This window comes from Microcaecilia unicolor, chromosome 8 (genome assembly GCF_901765095.1).
Source record: "Microcaecilia unicolor chromosome 8, aMicUni1.1, whole genome shotgun sequence".
In the NCBI taxonomy this organism is placed as follows: Eukaryota; Metazoa; Chordata; class Amphibia; order Gymnophiona; family Siphonopidae; genus Microcaecilia; species Microcaecilia unicolor.
In genome coordinates, this window is record NC_044038.1 from 222,604,990 (window position 1) to 222,625,212 (window position 20,223).

The 20,223-nt window shown below is 45.2% G+C and overlaps 1 protein-coding gene across 1 annotated transcript in view; it reads right to left on the reverse strand.

Annotated features, from left to right (window-relative positions):
• The window catches only part of LOC115475866 (adenosine deaminase-like), a 112,282-nt gene that overhangs the window by 9,606 nt on the left and 82,453 nt on the right, over positions 1–20,223 (reverse strand). Inside the window, exon 8 of the mRNA XM_030211922.1 lies at positions 13,949–14,050. Coding sequence (XP_030067782.1) covers positions 13,949–14,050 — 102 coding nt within the window. The remainder of the gene's footprint in view (positions 1–13,948; positions 14,051–20,223) is intronic.

Genomic DNA, 20,223 nt, shown 5'->3' on the forward strand with positions numbered 1-20,223 from the left:
AAAGAGACCATAGTAGATCAGATGTCCTTAAATAAAAATCAGACAAAAGATTACAAATTAATACTGTCAAGTACTAAGCATGATGTAAATAGGAACAAACAAACATATAGTTTGAAATGTCTATATGCGAATGCCAGGAGCCTAAGAAATAAGATGGGAGAGTTAGAATATATTGCACTAAATGAAAAATTAGATATAATAAGCATCTCTGAGACTTGGTGGAAAGAGGATAACCAGTGGGACACTGTAATACTGGGGTACAAATTATATCGTAGTGATAGGGTGGATCGAATTGGTGGAGGGGTAGCATTGTATATTAACTAGAGCCTTGAATCAAATAGATTGAAAATTTTGCTGGAAACAAAACACTTCTTGGAATCACTGTGGATTGAAATTCCATGTGTAAAGGGGAAAAGGATAGCGATAGGATTGTACTACCGTCCGACTGGCCAGGATGAACAGACGGATGCAGAAATGTTAAAATCAGGGACGCAAACAAACTGGGCAACACAATAATAATGGGTGATTTCAATTACCCCGATATTGACTGGGTAAATGTAACATCGGGGCACACTACGGAGGTAAGATTCTTTGATGAAATCAAGGACAGCTTTATGGAGCAGTTGGTACAGGAGCCGAGAGAAGGAAAGATTCTGGACCTAATCCTTAGTGGAACGCATGCTCTGGTGCGGGAGGTAATGGTGCTGGGGCCGCTTGATAACAGTGATCATAATATAATCGGATTTGATATTAGATTTGAAGTATACATAGGAAATTAAATACGTTAGCGTTTAACTTTAAAAAAAGGAGACTACGATAAAATGAGAACGATGAAAAAAAAAACAAACAAAAAAAACTTAAGAGGAGAGACTGAGGATCAAAAATTTACATCAGGCATGGATGCTGTTCAAAAACACCATCCTGGACGCCCAGGCCAAATATATTCCACATATTAAAAAAGGAGGATGGAAGGCAGCTGGCATGGTTAAAAAGTGAGGTGAAGGAAGCTATTAGAGCTAAAAGAAAATCCTTCAGAAAATTGAAGAAGGAACCGACTGAAAATAATAAGAAACAGCATAAGAAATGTCAAGTCAAATGCAAAAGCGCTGATAAGGAAGGCTAAGAGGGACTTCGAAAAAAAGATTGCGTTGGAGGCAAAAACATAGTAAAAAAAAAGTTTTTTTTAGGTACATTAAAAGCAGGAAGCTGGCAAAAGAATCGGTTGGACCACTAGATGACCAAGGAGTAAAAGGGGCGATCGGGGAAGACAAAGCCGTAGCGGAGAGATTAAATGAATTCTTTGCTTCGGTCTTCACCGAGGAAGATTTGGGTGGGATACCGGTGCCGGAAATGGTATTCGAAGCGGACGAGTTGGAGAAACTTAATGAACTCTCTGTAAACCTGGAGGATGTAATGGGGCAGTTCTACAAACTGAAGAGTAGCAAATCTCCTGGACCGGATGGTATTCATCCCAGACTACTGATAGAACTGAAAAATGAGCTTGCGGAGCTAAATTTATCCTTAAAATCGAGCATGGTACCGGAAGATTGGAGGGTGGCCAATGTAACGCCGATTTTTAAAAAAGGTTCCAGAGGAGATCTGGGAAATTATAGACCGGTGTGTCTGACGTCTGTGCCGGGCAAAATGGTAGAGACTATTATTAAGAACAAAATTACAGAGCATATTCAAAAGCATGGATTAATGAGAAAGTCAACATGGATTTAGTGAAGGGAAATCTTGACTCACCAATCTACTGCATTTCTTTGAAGGGGTGAACAAACATGTGGCTAAAGGTGAGCCGGTTGATATTGTGCATCTGGATTTTCAGAAGGCGTTTGACAAAGTACCTCATGAAAGACTCCAGAGGAAATTGGAGAGTCATAGGATAAGAGGTAGTGTTCTATTGTGGATTAAAAACTGGTTAAAAAGATAGAAAACAGAGAGTAGGGTTAAATGGTCAGTATTCTCAATGGAGAAGGGTAGTTAGTGGGGTTCCCCAGGGGTCTGTGCTGGGCCTGCTGCTTTTAACATATTTATAAATGACCTAGAGATAGGAGTAACTAGTGAGGTAATTAAATTTGCTGATGACACAAAGTTATTCAAAGTCGTTAAATCGCGGGAGGATTGTGAAAAATTACAAGAGGACCTTACAAGACTGGGAGATGACGTCTAAATGGCAGATGACGTTTAATGTGAGCAAGTGCAAAGTGATGCATGTGGGAAAGAAACCCGAATTAAAGCTGTGTCATGCAAGGTTCCACGTTAGGAGTCACAGACCAAGAAAGGGATCTAGGTGTCGTAGTTGATGATACGTTGAAACCTTCTGCTTGGTGTGCTGCTGCGGCTAAGAAAGCAAATAGAATGTTAGGTATTATTAGGAAAGGAATGGAAAACAAAAATGAGGATGTTATAATGCCTTTGTATCGTTCCATGGTGCGACCGCACCTCAAATATTGTGCAGAGAAGGGCGACGAAAATGATAAAGGGGATGGGACGACTTCCCTATGAGGAAAGGCTAAAGCGGCTTGGGCTCTTCAGCTTGGAGAAAAGGCGGCTGAGGGGAGATATGATAGAGGTCTGTAAAATAATGAGTGGAGTTGAACGGGTAGATGTGAAGCGTCTGTTTACGCTTTCCAAAAATACTAGGACTAGGGGGGCATGAGATGAAGCTACAATGTAGTAAATTTAAAACAAATCAGAGAAAAAGTTTCTTCACTCAACGCGTAATTAAACGCTGGAATTCGTTGCCAGAGAATGTGGTAAAGGCGGTTAGCTTAGCAGAGTTTTAAAAAAAGGTTTGGACGGCTTCCTAAAGGAAAAGTCCATAGACCATTATTAAATGGACTTGGGGAAAATCCACTATTTCTGGGATAAGCAGTATAGAATGTTTTCTACTTTTTTGGGATCTTGCCAGGTATTTGTGACCTGGATTGGCCACTGTTGGAAACAGGATGCTGGGCTTGATGAACCTTTGGTCTTTCCCAGTATGGCAATACTTATGTCTGCTGGTTGTTTATTCTTGTGGCTCCGTTACTGGTTTTGGTATGGTGATTTCAAAACTCAATGAAGAGATTAAACTAATATAAAAAGTTCTTTTTATTGGGGGGGGGGGGGGGGGGGCACCTTTCAATCAGAGGAATATACCACTAGTCCAACATTTTCAGGAGTTATGTATGCTAATTTCTCCCCTCCACTGCCTATACAAAAAAAGCAGATGGTTTTTACCATTCACCGTAAGGGCACTACACAACCTAAGGGCACACTTCCATACCAGGGCACTACACACCATTTGCCTGTGCATGTGTACAGAAGATCAGCGTTTACACAAGTTAAGGGCTACGGTGCTCAAAATTCGGCAACCAATGCTAGTCTGTAATGGGTACACAAGTGCCTATTATAGAGTAGCACTGAATGCCAATTTGGACGCCAGGACTTGAGCTCACTAAAAGGTGATGTAATTCCTAGTGCCCAGTTTAGGTGCACAGCCCCAGTATTCCATAACATTGCATACAAGTCTTGGGCACATCCCTGACCTGCCTATATACCTCCCATGCCTATCCCCCCCCCCTTTTGGATGGCACACAGATTTGCATGTACATTGTTATAGAATAGCAAGCAGCAAAATGTGCACCAACTTCCAAATGGAGCCAATTAGCACCCAATTATCGGCACCAATTGAATTCTTTGCCAGTTTAATTGGGCACGCATCTTGGGTTGATGCCCAAATATTGGTGCCCAATTTTGGGAGCCATATATAGAATCCAGGAGTAAGTGGCAGCAAATTTCTTAATGCACATCCTGACATGACAGTGTGTAAAGGGGGCTGCCACACAGGCACAGCATGGTAAGGGCTACCGCTTACACATGCAATTATATTTATATTTATTCAGACGTGATATACCACTATTACTTTGGGCAACATCAAAACATAGTAACATAGTAGATGACGGCAGAAAAAGACCTGCATGGTCCATCCAGTCTGCCCAAGACAAACTCATGTGTGTATACCTTACCTTGAATTTGTACCTGTCCTTTTCAGGGCACAGACCGTATAAGTCTGCCCAGCAGTATTTCCCGCCTCCCAACCACCAGTCCCGCCTCCCATCATCAGCTCTGGTACAGACCGTATAAGTCTGCCCTCCCCTATCCTAGCCTCCCAATCACCAACCCCTCTTCCCCCCACCTGCTCCGCCACCCAATTTCAGCTAATGTTAAAAATAAAAATTAAAAGAACACCATAAAAACAGGAAAGAAAACTACACTCATTCTCAAAGTATATGAATTATATAAAGCTAATTAAATTTAAAGTACTATACAAAGTAAATTAAATTTAAGTTAAAATAAATTAAAAGTACAGCTACAAGCCCTCTAGGCCCATCACAAAACACACTACTGCATTTAGGACTTTGAGGTTTTCAGTTTAACTTTAAAATTAGACAATTCATTCCAAATCTCTGGAGGGAGATTATTCCATTGTCAGAGACAAAGAGGAAAAAAAAAAAGCAGATCTAGTAGACTCCAAACTAGGTGACAGCAGGGTAAGACGATTGGAGTCTAGAGATCGAAGATGGGAGTAGATGGGATGACAATATTAGACAGGAAGATGATTCTCCTGCATAAAGAACTTTGAGCTACGAGAAGGATTTTGAACTGTATGCGGTAAAGATAACGGCAACCAATGAAGTCTAATGAGAAGAGGAGCAACAGGATCCAAACATCTAGCCCTGCGAAGCATTCTAGCAGTAGTTACAGAATACAGGGGTCCTTTTACCAAGCTGCGGTAAAAAGCGAGTTTCGACGCACAGAGGTTCCCTTTTACTGCAGCGGGTAAAAGGCCGTCTTTTTTCGGCTGGGAGGAAGCACTTAATGCCACCCATTGAGGTGGTGGTAGGGCTCCCGTGGTAACCTGGCAGCGCTCTGCCCAATTACCACCAAGTAAACACTGGTGCTATAAAGAAAAATAATTTTGTAGCATGCCTGAATAGAAGATGTGCCGATATTAGGTTGTGCCAGTATTCTAGAATGGAATCTGAGCATCCATATACTATTCTGAACAGGCTCTCATCGTGCAGCGTTACTGCCTCATTTCTGCAAATTTCAAGGGAAAGTGCATTTGCTTTCATTTTGAAAATTCAGGTGTGGACAAGCAGTGCTCTAGATATAAAGCAGGGAACTAGAATTTACTGAAAGATTTATACCTAATTTTCTGCAGTCAGCATGCTGCAGTTTTTGTGTTTTTAACCTGGCACTCTTGGCATGCAGGGGGAATCTTCCAGGTGTAGCTGTGATGGAGCCCAGCCGTGTTCGAAATTATCCAGGAGCCGTCACCAGGGAAATAGTGCTGCTGGAAGGGACACTGCACATTTGTAGAAACACAGCCTCTAGCTCACTGCATATATTTTATGATACTGTGAATAGGAGGATGTGGGGGACAATGAGATCTATGACCACTTCTCACAGGGTTTTGATTTTAACATTTCTTTCAAGTATTTCAAGAACAGAGTCTTTGTTTGCAGTGCTGATTTAAATAAAAATAGCAAGCATCTAACCTTGCCACACTGAACGCTACTGTGACAGAGCTCCATTCTGTGCAGATATTCTTTGAGAATATTCTAGAAATCAAACCTGCTCGGCGAGGGTTAGGGATGTGCATTCAGTAGTACTCATTTGGTATGTTATTGGGCTAATTGATTTAATGTGTGCTAAATCTATGCATTAAATCCACAATTTTTTTAAAAAATGAAACAACTGTGAAAAAATGATTTCCAAAATTGGGAGGGGGGGGGGGGGGGGGGGTATCCCTATATTTTCCGAAAACAAAGGTTTTCCGTGTACATCCCTAGCAAAATCCATTGCCCCAGAACATAGATTATACATTGCTTTTTAATGGCCACATTAACAGGCTTAGTGGCTCCACCTGTGCACTGCTGCATAGCATTGTAGATAAGTTCCTGAGGCTGGCTGAGGATGGCAACTGTAGCATAAAATTCTGGGTAAGTTCCTGAGGCTGGCTTCTGCCCCCCCCCCCCCCCCCCTGCACTGGCTAAGGATGGCACTATTGCACAGAATTCTGGGTAAGTTCCTGAGCCTGGATTCTGTACACTGCATGCAGTGCAGATAGTGTTCACAGCACCCCCATGACAGACATCACACAAAGGCAATACCAAGTGACCAGTGGCCTTAGGGTCAGGGCCGTGCCAACCCGGTAAGCGGGGTAAGCACCGCAGGGGGGCGCCTGCCTTCAAGGGCGCCGCACCGGCCGCAGCACTGCCATCCAGTTGTATTAAAAAATAAAAATAAAATAAACTTTACCGCATTGGCGCGTCAGCGCCTATGTGCATGCGCTGCTGCGGAGCACATTGCGAGTCGCCTCCTCTCCCTCTGCAAGGTCCGTCCTCCCTCTCAGTCTGAGACATCCCGTCTTGCCGGAAACAGGAAGCTGCGTCAGAGGTGAGCGGGCCCAAGGAGGAGGTTAGATGAGATTGAGACCAGGTGGTTGGATAAAACTGGAGAAGACGAAGTGAGCCTATCTAGTCCACTGGAAGAGCTGAAGCCAGAAGGCAGAGCTTGCCGCGGTTGTGTAGTACACCCAAAACAGCAGCAAAAGGTCATTAAAAAGAAGGGACTGCCTATACGCACTCCATCTGTAACAACTGTCTTAAAAGGTGGATTTTTAAAAAAACGTATTGGACAGCTTTTGTATTTATTTGAAAGTTTCCCTTATCTAGATATAAATATCATTAAATAAAAATTTAATATCTCCAAAACTGCTTAAAAAATTATTGTAGCCGGTAGCAGAAGTAGTTATAAACTCTGTATTGTGTGCTCATTTTTATACACTGTTCTCTATACAATACAGATTGCAGTTTCAGTGAGAATATCCTATTTCCTGATGGGTTCATCTTTACTGTTGTTGGGAAGCCTGGTGTTATAAAGATGGAAATATATTGAAAGTAAATAAAAGTAAAATTAAACTCTCCTTCCATTGGGGCACATGGAATCATATCTTCATCTGTTTTGTACTAGTTTACCTTTTAGATACACAAATGGATTATTCTGTTTTGTACATGTTTCAGGGGCAAGTGGTTTATAAGTCAAAATAAAAATAAATAATTTGTTTCATGCAGATCTTTTTTGTTTAAACATAACTAAATGGGCTATAAGCCCCTAATGCAGTCCATTGGCTTTTTGAACACACGAAGAACACTTCGAGGGACTGAAATGTGCTTATGTTTCTTCATTCAGGACAAAGTTTAGCATTTTCTTTTCGTTTCATTAATTTTTATTACATTTTTAACTTCAAAAAATAGTTAACTTGTCTTCTATCTCAAATCAAATCCACAATCGGCAAAAACCGCTTGAAGTATTGAAAATGTATGTTTTTGATAAATGTTTACTTGCTTTTCATGTCACATTTTTATTAATGTAAAAATGCAGCATTTTTACATGAACATATTAACATGGAAGTATTCTCTCTGCAGCAGTGTATACAGCATGCTGCAGTAGACTATTTCCAGGTGAATTTTTATATCTGCAGAGTCAGGAAACCAGGGACTGTAATTATGTAGTTGCTTCATTAATGAAATGGTTTGAAAACTGCTGTTTAAAGAGTCGCAGTCCACTAAATGTGGAGCCAAGAGAGAAAGTAATTTGATGCATGGAATAGAGAATGACGTGGGGATGGTGACAGGGGACAAACTTTGTCCCCGTGTCATTTTCTACTTTAAAGCCTATTAATGAACTGGACTGTTATTTATGTTTAAGTGATGCCTACAAAGATATTTTGATTTTTTTGGAAAAACAAGCAAACATACTGGCCACAACTAACAAAATTTGCATGGGGGATCCTGTACATCCTGCTACCAGCACATCTTCTAAGAAGACAACTTCTATTCCAGGAAGGCCTGTGGAAGACAGGAGAGCTAGATTTTGTGACAATAGTAAAATCTGTCATTTTGTAGCCCTCGGAAAGACATCGGCCAATATTCACAGACATTTAACCAAGAGGTAAGATTCCTGCCCAGTTAAATTGCTCTGCCCATCCCCGTCACTGCTATTCAGCAGCACTTAAATCGGTGAGTGCTGCCAGATGTCGGTGTAGACATTCAAACATGCATGGGATATACATAAAGAAATCCTGTGCAGAAGGAATGGATCCTCAGAAGCTTAGCCGAAATTGGGTGGCGGAGCCGGTGGGGGGGGGGGGAAGAGGGGTTGGTGGTTGGGATGCAAAGATAGTGGTGGGCAGACTTATACAGTCTGTGCCAGATCCGGTGGTGGGAGGCGGGGAATAGTGCTGGGCAGACTTATACGGTCTGTGCCAGAGCCGGTGGTGGGAGGCGGGGCAGACTTATACGGTGTGTGCCCTGAAAAAGACAGGTACAAATCAAGGTAAGGTATACACATGAGTTCATCTTGTTGGGCAGACTGGATGGACCGTGCGGGTCTTTTTCTGCTGTCATCTACTATGTTACAGCACTCTCCACTCACCCCCAGATTCTACTTAGCATTCTATGCTGAAATCTAAGCGAATTCCATAACAATGGACGTAACTTAATTGGCTTAACAAACCAGTCAGTGTTGTTACCATCACTTAAGCAATAATGAGCACTAATTGGCAATAAATTAGAATTTACATGCATAACTCAATAAGCGTATTCTGTAATGAACTGCGCCTAAATTCTAAAGCACTTGTCATTCACCTTTTATGGTAATAGGCTGAAAAAGGGGGCAGGGTGGGAGAAGAGAGAAAGGAGATGCCACACGGGGGGGGGGGGGCACCAACTTATAGTCTGCAGGGGGGCGCCAGAGACCCTAGGCATGGCCCTGCTTAGGCTGTATACATGCTAGGTTCCACATGGAGCCACTGTGTATGGATCCAGAGTGAAGTCTGCTGCTGTAGTGTGTGGGCTAGATGGACGGAGTAGGTACAACATAGGAAAAGTTCTAGACAGTTTCAAATGAAGACTCATTTGGTCACAACCTGTTCCTGGATAGAGCCAGCTCACATGAGCAGAAATGGTAGCGAGATGGAAACAACTGGAGTGGTACTGAGCTGGAGGCATTCAGTATGTCTTTAAAGGCCAACAGCTGTTAGCTGAATTAAAATCAGATATTCAGTGCCAGTCCCTGGCCCCTGCTGGGAGTTACCTGGCTGGTGACAGCCTTCTTGCAGTCCTCTGTTAAATGGGCAGATATCCAAGTACTGCAGCTAAAGATCGTGGTGGTGGTGGTGCTGCCCCCCCCCCCCCCCCACACACACAAAAAAGTGTTGCAGTTAGTGCCCTTGAATATCCCATCTATCTGTTTTTTTTATGTGCTAAATATCCTGTAGGGACCTGGCCAACACTAGTTAATTCAGGTAGGACCCTCTAGCACTGGACTATTAACTCCAATCAAAATAAAAAACATTAAGGTAGTGGTTCCCAAACCTGGTCCTGGAGGCATTTCCAGCCAGGCAGGTTTTCAGGATCCCCACAATGAATATTCATGAGAGAGATTTGCATGAAATACCTGCACTGCGTGCAAAATCTCTCATATGAATATTCATTGTGGGGATCCTGAAAACCTGACTGGTCAAAGGTGCCTCAAGGACCAGGTTTGGGAACCACTGCCTTAAGAGAAAACACAGATTAAGCGAAAGTGCAACAGTATCTCTCTCAAGAGAAGACCAGCAGAAGTGCTCCACTGGTTGGAGAAATTCGACGCTTGGCTCACCGTCTTTCTTGATCCCGCATCTCCATCCCTCATTCTTGGTGATTTTAACATTCATGTTGACAACCCATCCAACTCCTACGCTTCTAAATTCCTCACTCTGATATCCTCCTTTAACCTCCGACTATGCTCTACCACCCCTACTCACAGTGATGGCCATTGTCTCGACCTCGTTCTCTTCTCTTCCTGCTCACCTTCCAACTTCTGCACCTCAGTCCTTCCTATCTCAGATCATCACCTAATCACCCTCACACTTCATCACCCTCCCCCTCAACCTCGCCCAACTATAACCACGGCCTTCAGGAATCTCCAAGCTGTCGACACCCCTACCCTATCCTTTCACATCTCCAATCTCTTCCCTTCCATCTCGTCTTCTGAATCTGTCGACACGGCTGTCTCTACCTACAATGAAACTCTCTCCACTGCTCTGGATACCCTAGCACCATCTGTCTCTCGCCCCACTAAGCGCACTAATCCTCAGCCCTGGTTAACCCCTTGCATCCATTACCTTCGCTCCTGCACCCGATCTGCTGAACGACTCTGGAGGAAATCTCGCACCCTATCAGACTTCACCCATTACAAATTCATGCTATCCTCCTTCCAGTCCTCCCTATTCCTTGCCAAACAGGAATATTATTCTCAATTAACCAATTCTCTTGGCTCCAACCCTCGTCGCCTCTTTGCCACCCTCAACTCCCTACTTAAAGTACCCTCCGCTCCCCCCCCCCTCACTCTCTCCTCAAACACTAGCTGACCACTTCCGCGATAAAGTGCAGAAGATTAATCTTGAATTCACTTCCAAGCCTTCTCCTCCCTGTGACTTCTTAACCCACTCCCTCAACCAACCTAACCCGGCCTCCTTTTCCTCCTTCCCTGAGATCACCGAAGAGGAAACTGCTCGCCTTCTTTCTTCCTCTAAGTGCACCACCTGTTCCTCGGATCCCATTCCCACCAATCTGCTTACCAACATCTCTCCTACAGTTAACCCCTCAATCTGTCACATCCTCAACCTCTCTCTCTCCACTGCTACTGTCCCTGACACCTTCAAGCACGCTGTAGTCACACCACTTCTCAAAAAACCATCACTTGACCCCACCTGTCCCTCCAACTACCGCCCCATCTCTCTTCTACCCTTCCTCTCCAAATTACTTGAACATGCTGTCCACAGCCGTTGCCTTGACTTCCTCTCCTCTCAGGCCGTCCTCGACCCGCTTCAATCTGGCTTTCGCCCACTACACTCGACAGAAACAGCACTCTCTAAAGTCTGCAATGACCTGTTCCTCGCCAAATCCAAAGGCCATTATTCCATCCTCATCCTCCTTGACCTATCCGCCGCCTTTGATACCGTCAATCATAATTTACTTCTTGACACACTGTCCTCATTTGGGTTCCAGGGCTCCGTCCTCTCCTGGTTCTCCTCGTATCTTTCCCAACGCACCTTCAGAGTATCTTCTAATGGCTCCTCTTCCACCCCTGTCCCGCTCTCTGTTGGGGTTCCTCAAGGATCTGTCCTTGGACCGCTTCTCTTCTCGATATACACCTCTTCCCTAGGCTCGTTGATCTCATCACATGGTTTCCAGTACCATCTCTATGCCGATGACACCCAGCTTTACCTCTCCATTCTCGACATCACAGTCGAAACCCAGGCCAAAGTTTCAGCCTGCCTTTCCGACATCGCTGCCTGGATGTCCAACCGGCATCTGAAATTGAACATGGCAAAGACTGAGCTCCTTATCTTTCCACCCAAACCCTCTTCTCCTCTTCCCCCACTTTCCGTCTCTGTTGACAACACCCTCATCCTCCCCGTCTCTTCAGCACGCAATCTCGGAGTCATCTTCGATTCCTCCCTCTCCTTCTCTGCCCATATCCAGCAGACAGCTAAGACCTGTCGCTTCTTCCTGTATAATATTAGCAAAATTCGCCCATTCCTCTCTGAACAGACCAAACCCTCGTCCACTCGCTCGTTACCTCTCGTCTTGACTCTTGCAACCTTCTCCTCGCTGGCCTCCCACTTAGCCACCTATCCCCCCTTCAATCTGTCCAAAATTCCGCCGCACGTCTTATCTACCGCATGAACTGATACTCTCATATCACCCCTCTCCTCAAGTCGCTTCACTGGCTCCCAATCCACTACCGTATACAGTTCAAGCTTCTCCTATTGACCTTCAAGTGCACTCAATCTGCTGCCCCCCATTACCTCTCTACCCTCCTCTCCCCGTATGTTCCCACCCGTAACCTCCGCTCTCAGGACAAATCACTCCTATCTGTACCCTTCTCCTCCACCGCTAACTCCAGACTCCGCCCCTTCTGCCCCTTCTGCCTGGAACAGACTTCCTGAGCCCATACGCCATGCGCCCTCCCTGCCCATTTTCAAGTCCTTACTCAAGGCCCATCTCTTCTCCCTTGCTTTTGGCGCCTAACCACCTTCCCCATTCCTGTTACCTACACTGACTACGTAGTCTGTTACCGTTAGATTGTAAGCTCTCTTGAGCAGGGACTGTCCCTCCCCGTGTTTAAACTTGTACAGCGCTGCGTAACCATGGCAGCGCTATAGAAATGCTAAGTAGTAGTAGTAGTAGTAGTAGTAGACTTGCGCTGCCACAATGTAACCAAGAGGCCATCTCTCACCCCGATACTGTGATCGAGCCAGCACTGGGCTCATTCTCACTGCACACAGCTACATTTAATCACACATGGAAATCAAACTAAAATGCAGTTACAGTAAGATGTTTTCAGTCTCTCAGTCGTGACCTGGGTGTTTGGTAGTTTCAGATCACAGGTGCATGCTGGAACTGAGCTACACAAGCACTTCCTGTACAGTTCTCAGACTGTTGGCCTACCCCTGACTGAGTGAGTTTGCGAGGTAACAGCACATGTCTTAACATACAGTTACAAATAATGGCTATTAAGATTTCAATATTCCATAATAAGCTCTTTTGGCACCGATAAACATTGGGGCATCTTTGTACCTGTAAAGTTAAAACATTTACTGTTGTCTTGCAAAACTCACTTACCAGACACACAACAGCTAAGTGGCACCCCATACAGCCAGAACACGAGCTGTCCAGATTTTCACACGATAGATGCTGGCTTCCAGCAACAAACCCAAAGCAATTGCAGAAAGATTTACTAGCAAAAAGTACAAGGGAGAATTTTTTTTTTTTTTTAAAGCAAATAAAATGTGCATTTCCTGGGTAAGGTTGCAATGTAAATACCAGGGTTGTGGAGTTAGTATATGAATCCTTTAACTCTGACTGACAGGCTTTAAATTTTTTGTTCTGGATCTAAAGTACTGGTAAATATAACTTATATTTTATATTTACCAGTATTTTAGCTTCAGGAAAAAGATAGAGATATATCCAAGTATAAAATGATACAACATTATAATATGGTAAATTTTAATTTTTTATTTTGAAGCTGGAGTCAGAGTCGGTACATTTTTACCGACTTCTCGCCGGATCAGCCTTATGGTCCATCAAAGCCAGCATCCTGTCTCAGTTCCTAATCCATGTCATACGCAAATCCTCAGATCTTAACAGCATCCATCCCCAGAATTAAGAGGTGGCTTTCCCAAGTCTGTCTTCCTGAAAACTTCTTTTTTAAACCTACTTTTCTTGACCTCATTTTTCGGAACAAATGTCACAGCTTAATTGTGTGCCGACACCCCTCCTCTTCCTTTTTAAAATTTCAAATCTGCAACCAGTTAGTTTTAAGGAGTGTCAAACCTCTATATTAAAAACTTTTCCATAGCAGTCAGGATTTATACTTCCTTTCAAGTCATTTTGTCCCAATCTGAAGAGCCCTAATCTGTTAGGGAACTCTTCAATCTCCTTTATCACCCACTGAACCCTTTGTAGTTCTGCTGTATCTAAGAGTGGAGGACTAGCCTAATGGTCAAGGCAGTGGGCTGACAACCAGGGAAGCCCAGGTTCCAATCCTGCTGCTGCTACTCCTTGGGATTTTGGGCAAGTCACTTAACCCTCCTTTGTCTCAGGTACAAATTTAGGGGCACTTTTACTAAGTCAGGACACGCAGCACACACTAAGCTTTAGTAAAAAAAAAAAAAAAAAGGCCCCTTAGCTCAAGGAATATCCACAATGGAACTTGCTTTAACCCAGTACTGAAAGGTGTGCTGAAAGCGTTAAATGCAAAATTCAAAATACATTTTTGAGAGAGGTATTTGTAACACGTGCCCTGGTTCCCCATTCAGTACCCACAGTAATGTCCAATATACCTCAAAATGCAGGTTCTTTTCCAGCAGCGACTTATACAGGACAGGATCTTCAATCGTGTGGTACCCGTGTCCTATTCTCTCTGCCTTGAGGATCTCAACTGCCTAGAAATAAACACATAAAAAGGAATAAAGGGATTTGGTAGAATGCATGGTGGCTCATTTATAAAGCTATTTTAACTGTCTGCAGAAGGAACACACGTTATTTGCATCTTAATTTGCTTAGGCAGTGAAAGTACATGGAAAAAAACAAATCTTCTGTACTGTGAAAGCATTAAGTTCATACCCAGAATGTGGACTATATAAGAGCCCTAGGAAGTCATGTTATATCTTGCTAATGTCTTGTAATTGGAAATTCTGTTCTGTTCTATTCCAAGCCCTTGCCATGCTACCTTTCAAGATCAGTGACACAGTAAGGCAGTTTGCTATTTCTCTCTCAATTTGTTTTGTAAAAAGAGCCCACCCTGAGTCAAAATGACCCAGCCAAATCATCATTTTTCTGGAAAAACCAGGTTTTTCATTTATTTATTTAATTTTTTTTGGTTACATTTGTACCCCGCGCTTTCCCACTCATGGCAGGCTCAATGCGGCGGGCAATGGAGGGTTAAGTGACTTGCCCAGAGTCACAAGGAGCTGCCTGTGCCGGGAATCAAACTCAGTTCCCCAGGACCAAAGTCCACCACCCTAACCACTAGGCCACTCCTCCACTTAATAGAATCTAGTTTAGATTTAAGATCAAGTGGCAGTGGCGTTCCTAGCCTGGATAGCACCCGGGGCGAATCACCGATGCACCCCCCCCCCCCCGGGTGCAGCACGCCCCCCCCTGCTAAATGACACCTCCCCCCTCCGGCAAAATGACACCCCCCCCCCCCACGGGTGCCGCGGCGAGCGCCTGTCGGCTCCGAGTTCGCAAACTTCGCTTGTTCGCTGCAGCTCCCTCTGCCCCGGAACAGGAAGTAACCTGGTCCGGGGCAGAGGGAGTTGCAGCGAACGAGCGAAGTTAGCGAACTCGGAGCAGGCGCGTGCCGTGGCACCCCCCAGCGGCGTGCACCCGGGGCGGACCGCCCCCACCGCCCCCCCCCCCTTGGTACGCCACTGTCAAGTGGCACAGTGTTCCAAAGTGCCAATGGAAATTCAGTGTTTTGTGTGACACAAACAAAATTTTAGGAGCACAAGATGGACCTGAGACAGCTTGAAGGCTCGTTAGTTTGAGGGAGTACAGTACGCCAACAGGATTGCAATACATTGGACACTCATATCCTGCACATACCTCGTAAAGTTCAGTGCAGTTAGCAAACCGGGAATGCCCAGGATCCATACAATAAGGATTTTAAAATTATATTTTGTTCAGATTTACACTGGCTTCCAGATAATTATGAGATGTAGGACTGTGCAACTATTTCAAACTAATGTCGATTCCTGGCAAGAGAGTGTGCACATTTGCACGTACTATGGCATTCTATAAACAGCGACAAAAGTTAGAAGCCAATTCCATGCTCAACTTTCGGCACAGAAATGTGTTCCAACGGATTGAAGGTGACAAAATGGCAGATTGGCGCAGAAATACTCTTACATGCCCAGTTCTAGGGTAGCTCTTAAGTGTATCCATGCACAACTGCAAGGAGAGCGATCGGGGCATTCTTGAACATTGCAAGCAGTATTACAGAATGCCATGGACGCGCACCCAACTTGAGTGCCAGGATTTGTACCTGGCTTCAGTTGGTAGAAGTCTTTGGGCATGAAATTCAGCACCTAGCTGGGCACTGATTTGTTTTTTTTTTTTGGCACACATATTTGGATGCTATTTACAGAATCCAGCCCATAGTGTGCACTGTGTTCAAAGAGTGTACGCTCCCAATGATATTCATATTGAACCAAAAGCAAACCAAAAATAAAATTTTTCTGGGTACCCAACCCGATTCAGTAGTGGGATAATACAGTCATATTTTTATGTATAGAGTAGAAAATGACACAGGGACAAACTTTCCCCATGTCATTCTCCACTTTGAAGGCTGTTAATGAATTGGTTAGTTATTTATGTACGAGTGATGCAGACGACGATGTTTTGAGTTTTTGGAAAAGAAGCAAAAGTGCTGGCCACAACTTGAATGCGAGACAGGAGACAAGGAACAGCGAAGATGACCAAAAATATCAAAATGAAAGACGCTTCAGTTGAGAATCCAATAAAACAATTTAATAAGCAATCAAACATATAAAAGGCAAGTGACCGTACTCACTTGCAAATGCGCAGTAGAGACTTCCCTCTCTGTCCCGCCCCCGCGTCAAGACGTGATGACGGGGCAAGGGGGGCGGGACAGAGAGGGAAACTGCGCGGAAGGGGAGGGAGGGAACCGCTGACGTCGCTACCGCTCCCCCCCAAGGTAGCCGCTACCGCCCCCCCCCCCCCGGAGTCGCCACCACCCCCCCTTCACCCGGCCCGGGCCCTCTCTTCGTTATTCAACTTACAGCAGCGCCGAAACAGCAGCAAGCAGCTCAGCTTCAGCTCCCGTCGGCCTTCCTTCCCTGCCTGTGCCCCGCCCTCGCCGACGTGACGTCACACGAGGGCGAGGCACAGGCAGTGAAGGAAGGCCAACGGGAGCTGAAGCTGAGCTGCTTGCTGCAGTTTCGGCGCTGCTGTAAGTTGAATAACGAAGAGAGGGCCCGGGCCCGGGCCGGGGGGAGGGGGCGACTCCGGGGTGGGGGGGGGCAGTAGCGGCTACCTTGGGGGGGGGAGGGGACATGGGAGGTCTCAGAAGGAGGGGGGGCCTTCCAGCTGGCTGGGAAGAAGGCATGGGGGGGGGGGCAAGGGGCCTTGGAACTGGGAGGGAGGGAATGGGGCCCCTTACAGTTGTGAGGGAGAGCAGGGGGCCTTGGAACTGGGAGGGAGGGAAGGGGGCCTTGCAGCTGGGAAGGGGGGAGGACTGGAGCCTTGGAGCTGGGAGGGAGGGACAGAGGGGGCCTTGCAGCTGCAACGGGAGAGGGGCCTTGGGAAAAAAAAAACATTCCAATACGCGCCCGTTTTTAACGGGCTTAACGGCTAGTAAGAGAATAAATAAACAATTAAAAAAAAGTCAGTGAGCAAGACTCAACACAGCTGTGTTTCAGCCTATCTGGCCAGCATCGGGAGTCTATCGAAAAACAAACATGTATCAACTTTGGAAAATATATACTATAAAAACATGTATAGTAAAAAATTAAAATATCAAAATAAATATGAAGACAGTAAGTGAACTCAACATTTCCATGTGTAAATGAATAATGAATTTCAAAATTATTGAATGCCACATTTTGAATTTGCATTCTTAAGGGAGGTAACTGGTAAACCATTGTACAGGGGAAAGTCCGAGGTTTGAAGGCCAAACATTTATCAGTTTGAACTGCCAGAAACTTACTGAGGGGGGCTGATGCACAAAGGTCACCATTAAATACCGCTTGTGAACTTACCAACGCGGAAACAGCAACCGATGTACAAAAGGGATGACATGCAAATGAGATGCACAGAAATTTAACAGTGACCTTTGTTCATCGGCCCCTGGAAGAACCTAGCACATGCAGAAAACAGTTGTTTCCAAGACATGGGGGGGGGGGGGGGGGGCCAGGAGAGAGCACCTGCACTCATGAAATGTGAGTTACGCTGACAGGTTTTACAGGCAACAGCCGGATGAATCTGTTGTATCATGAAGCTTACCCAGACTGTCATTCGAATACAAATTTGAGAGCACTACAAGGACTGCTGGATTCATTCCCTGAGAAGGTAAAGTTTAGCAGAGCGTGGGAAGGAGCAGAGGGCTCCCTGCACCAGGCCAGGGGATGATCAGAAGGTAAATGGAAAGGGGATCAACCCTAAAATTGCCATCATGGATGAAGAGGGCTCCTCTCCGACAGCTCCTGACCTGCCATAAAATCTAGCATGTTAAAAGGTAGGTGCTGCTTTCTGTGCATCGCACAAAATACTCATTATAATACTAATGAGCTTGTTGTAATACATTTGCATAGGATTCTCTGTATCTGCTACACCGCGCATGGTTAAAGCCACACAAAACCTCTTTGTGCATTAGACGCTACATCATGTTTGCTTTAGACCAGCTACAACTGGTCTAATGCAAATGTTGCAACCATGATTAAGCTTAGTGCATCAGCCCCTGAATGGGGATATTGTTAATGTATGGAGTAGAAAATGACACAGGGACAAACTTTTTCCCCCATGTCATTTGAAGGCCGTTAATGAATTGGTCAGTTATTTATGAATGAGTGATGCAGACAATGATGTTTTGAGTTTTTGGAAAACAAGCAAAAGTGCTGGCCACAAGTGGCAACATTTGCACAGGGGATCTTGTGCGTTCCTGCTACCAGTACATCTTCTGTTGCAGGAAGGACCGTGGAAGACAGGAGATTGTTGATGACTTCTTATTCATCCACAGATTACATCATAACAACAGTGCTTTGTAGAGCATTTCACCCCTATAGGGCATACAGAACAGATTATATTATATACCCCTGGACTTTTTAACTGGGTGGATTAGGGTTTCTTGGGGTTAGCTATTGTTGGGGCTGGAAGGGTAAACGGTGGTGGTGGGGTGATATTATAGTCGCTAGTTTTTATTATTGTTTTCCCATTTGTGATTTATGAACAACAGTTGCACAGAATATTGTTCCTTTTTATACTTTAATAAAAAGGATTTAAATGTAAAATCATAAGTGTTCGAGGCTTCTGCAGATGAGGAGAGAGCCAAGGGAATGGAGACGGGGACAACACTTTATCCCCGTGTCATTCTCTAGTACGGAGTCGGGCAGAGGAAGTGATCTTGTGATCTGCTTCACAAAAGATAAAAAATGATTACTCGTCATTTCCAGCTCTTCCAGCATGAAAACCACACACATTTGGCAAGCTCTCGGGCAACCTATCTTAACTGCCACACTACCCTACATAAGTACATAAGTAGTGCCATACTGGGAAAGACCAAAGGTCCATCTAGCCCAGCATCCTGTCACCGACAGTGGCCAATCCAGGTCAAGGGCACCTGGCACGCTCCCCAAACGTAAAAACATTCCAGACAAGTTATACCTAAAAATGCGGAATTTTTCCAAGTCCATTTAATAGCGGTCTATGGACTTGTCCTTTAGGAATCTATCTAACCCCTTTTTAAACTCCGTCAAGCTAACCGCCCGTACCACGTTCTCCGGCAATGAATTCCAGAGTCTAATTACACGTTGGGTGAAGAAAAATTTTCTCCGATTCGTTTTAAATTTACCACACTGTAGCTTCAACTCATGCCCTCTAGTCCTAGTATTTTTGGATAGCGTGAACAGTCGCTTCACATCCACCCGATCCATTCCACTCATTATTTTATACACTTCTATCATATCTCCCCTCAGCCGTCTCTTCTCCAAGCTGAAAAGCCCTAGCCTTCTCAGCCTCTCTTCATAGGAAAGTCGTCCCATCCCCACTATCATTTTCGTCGCCCTTCGCTGTACCTTTTCCAATTCTACTATATCTTTTTTGAGATACGGAGACCAGTACTGAACACAATACTCCAGGTGCGGTCGCACCATGGAGCGATACAACGGCATTATAACATCCGCACACCTGGACTCCATACCCTTCCTAATAACACCCAACATTCTATTCGCTTTCCTAGCCGCAGCAGCACACTGAGCAGAAGGTTTCAGCGTATCATCGACGACGACACCCAGATCCCTTTCTTGATCCGTAACTCCTAACGCGGAACCTTGCAAGACGTAGCTATAATTCGGGTTCCTCTTACCCACATGCATCACTTTGCACTTGTCAACATTGAACTTCATCTGCCACTTGCACGCCCATTCTCCCAGTCTCGCAAGGTCCTCCTGTAATCGTTCACATTCCTCCTGCGACTTGACGACCCTGAATAATTTTGTGTCATCGGCTCTTCAGCCCACAGAAACCCAAAGTCCAAATAGAGGGCTTTTGAAGATTGGCTTATTGTGGGCCAGAGGCGTATCTGGACTCTGGCGGTAGGGGGGGCCAGAGGGAGGAGGCACATTTTAGCACCCCCCCCCCCCCCGCCGCCACCACCAACCCCCCCCCCCCCCCATTGCCAGACCCCCCCGCCACCAACCCTCCCCCTCGGCTGGCGTGGGTTGGGGTCCCCCGCCAGCAAAGATCGGCGATGGGTTGGCGGTGGTAGGGGGGTCCAGGCCAAAATCTGCGGGAGCCCAGGCCCCTGTGGCCCCACGCAGATACGCTCCTGTTGTGGGCACCTTTACATGATGTTGAATGACGACAAGAGGCCAGTGCA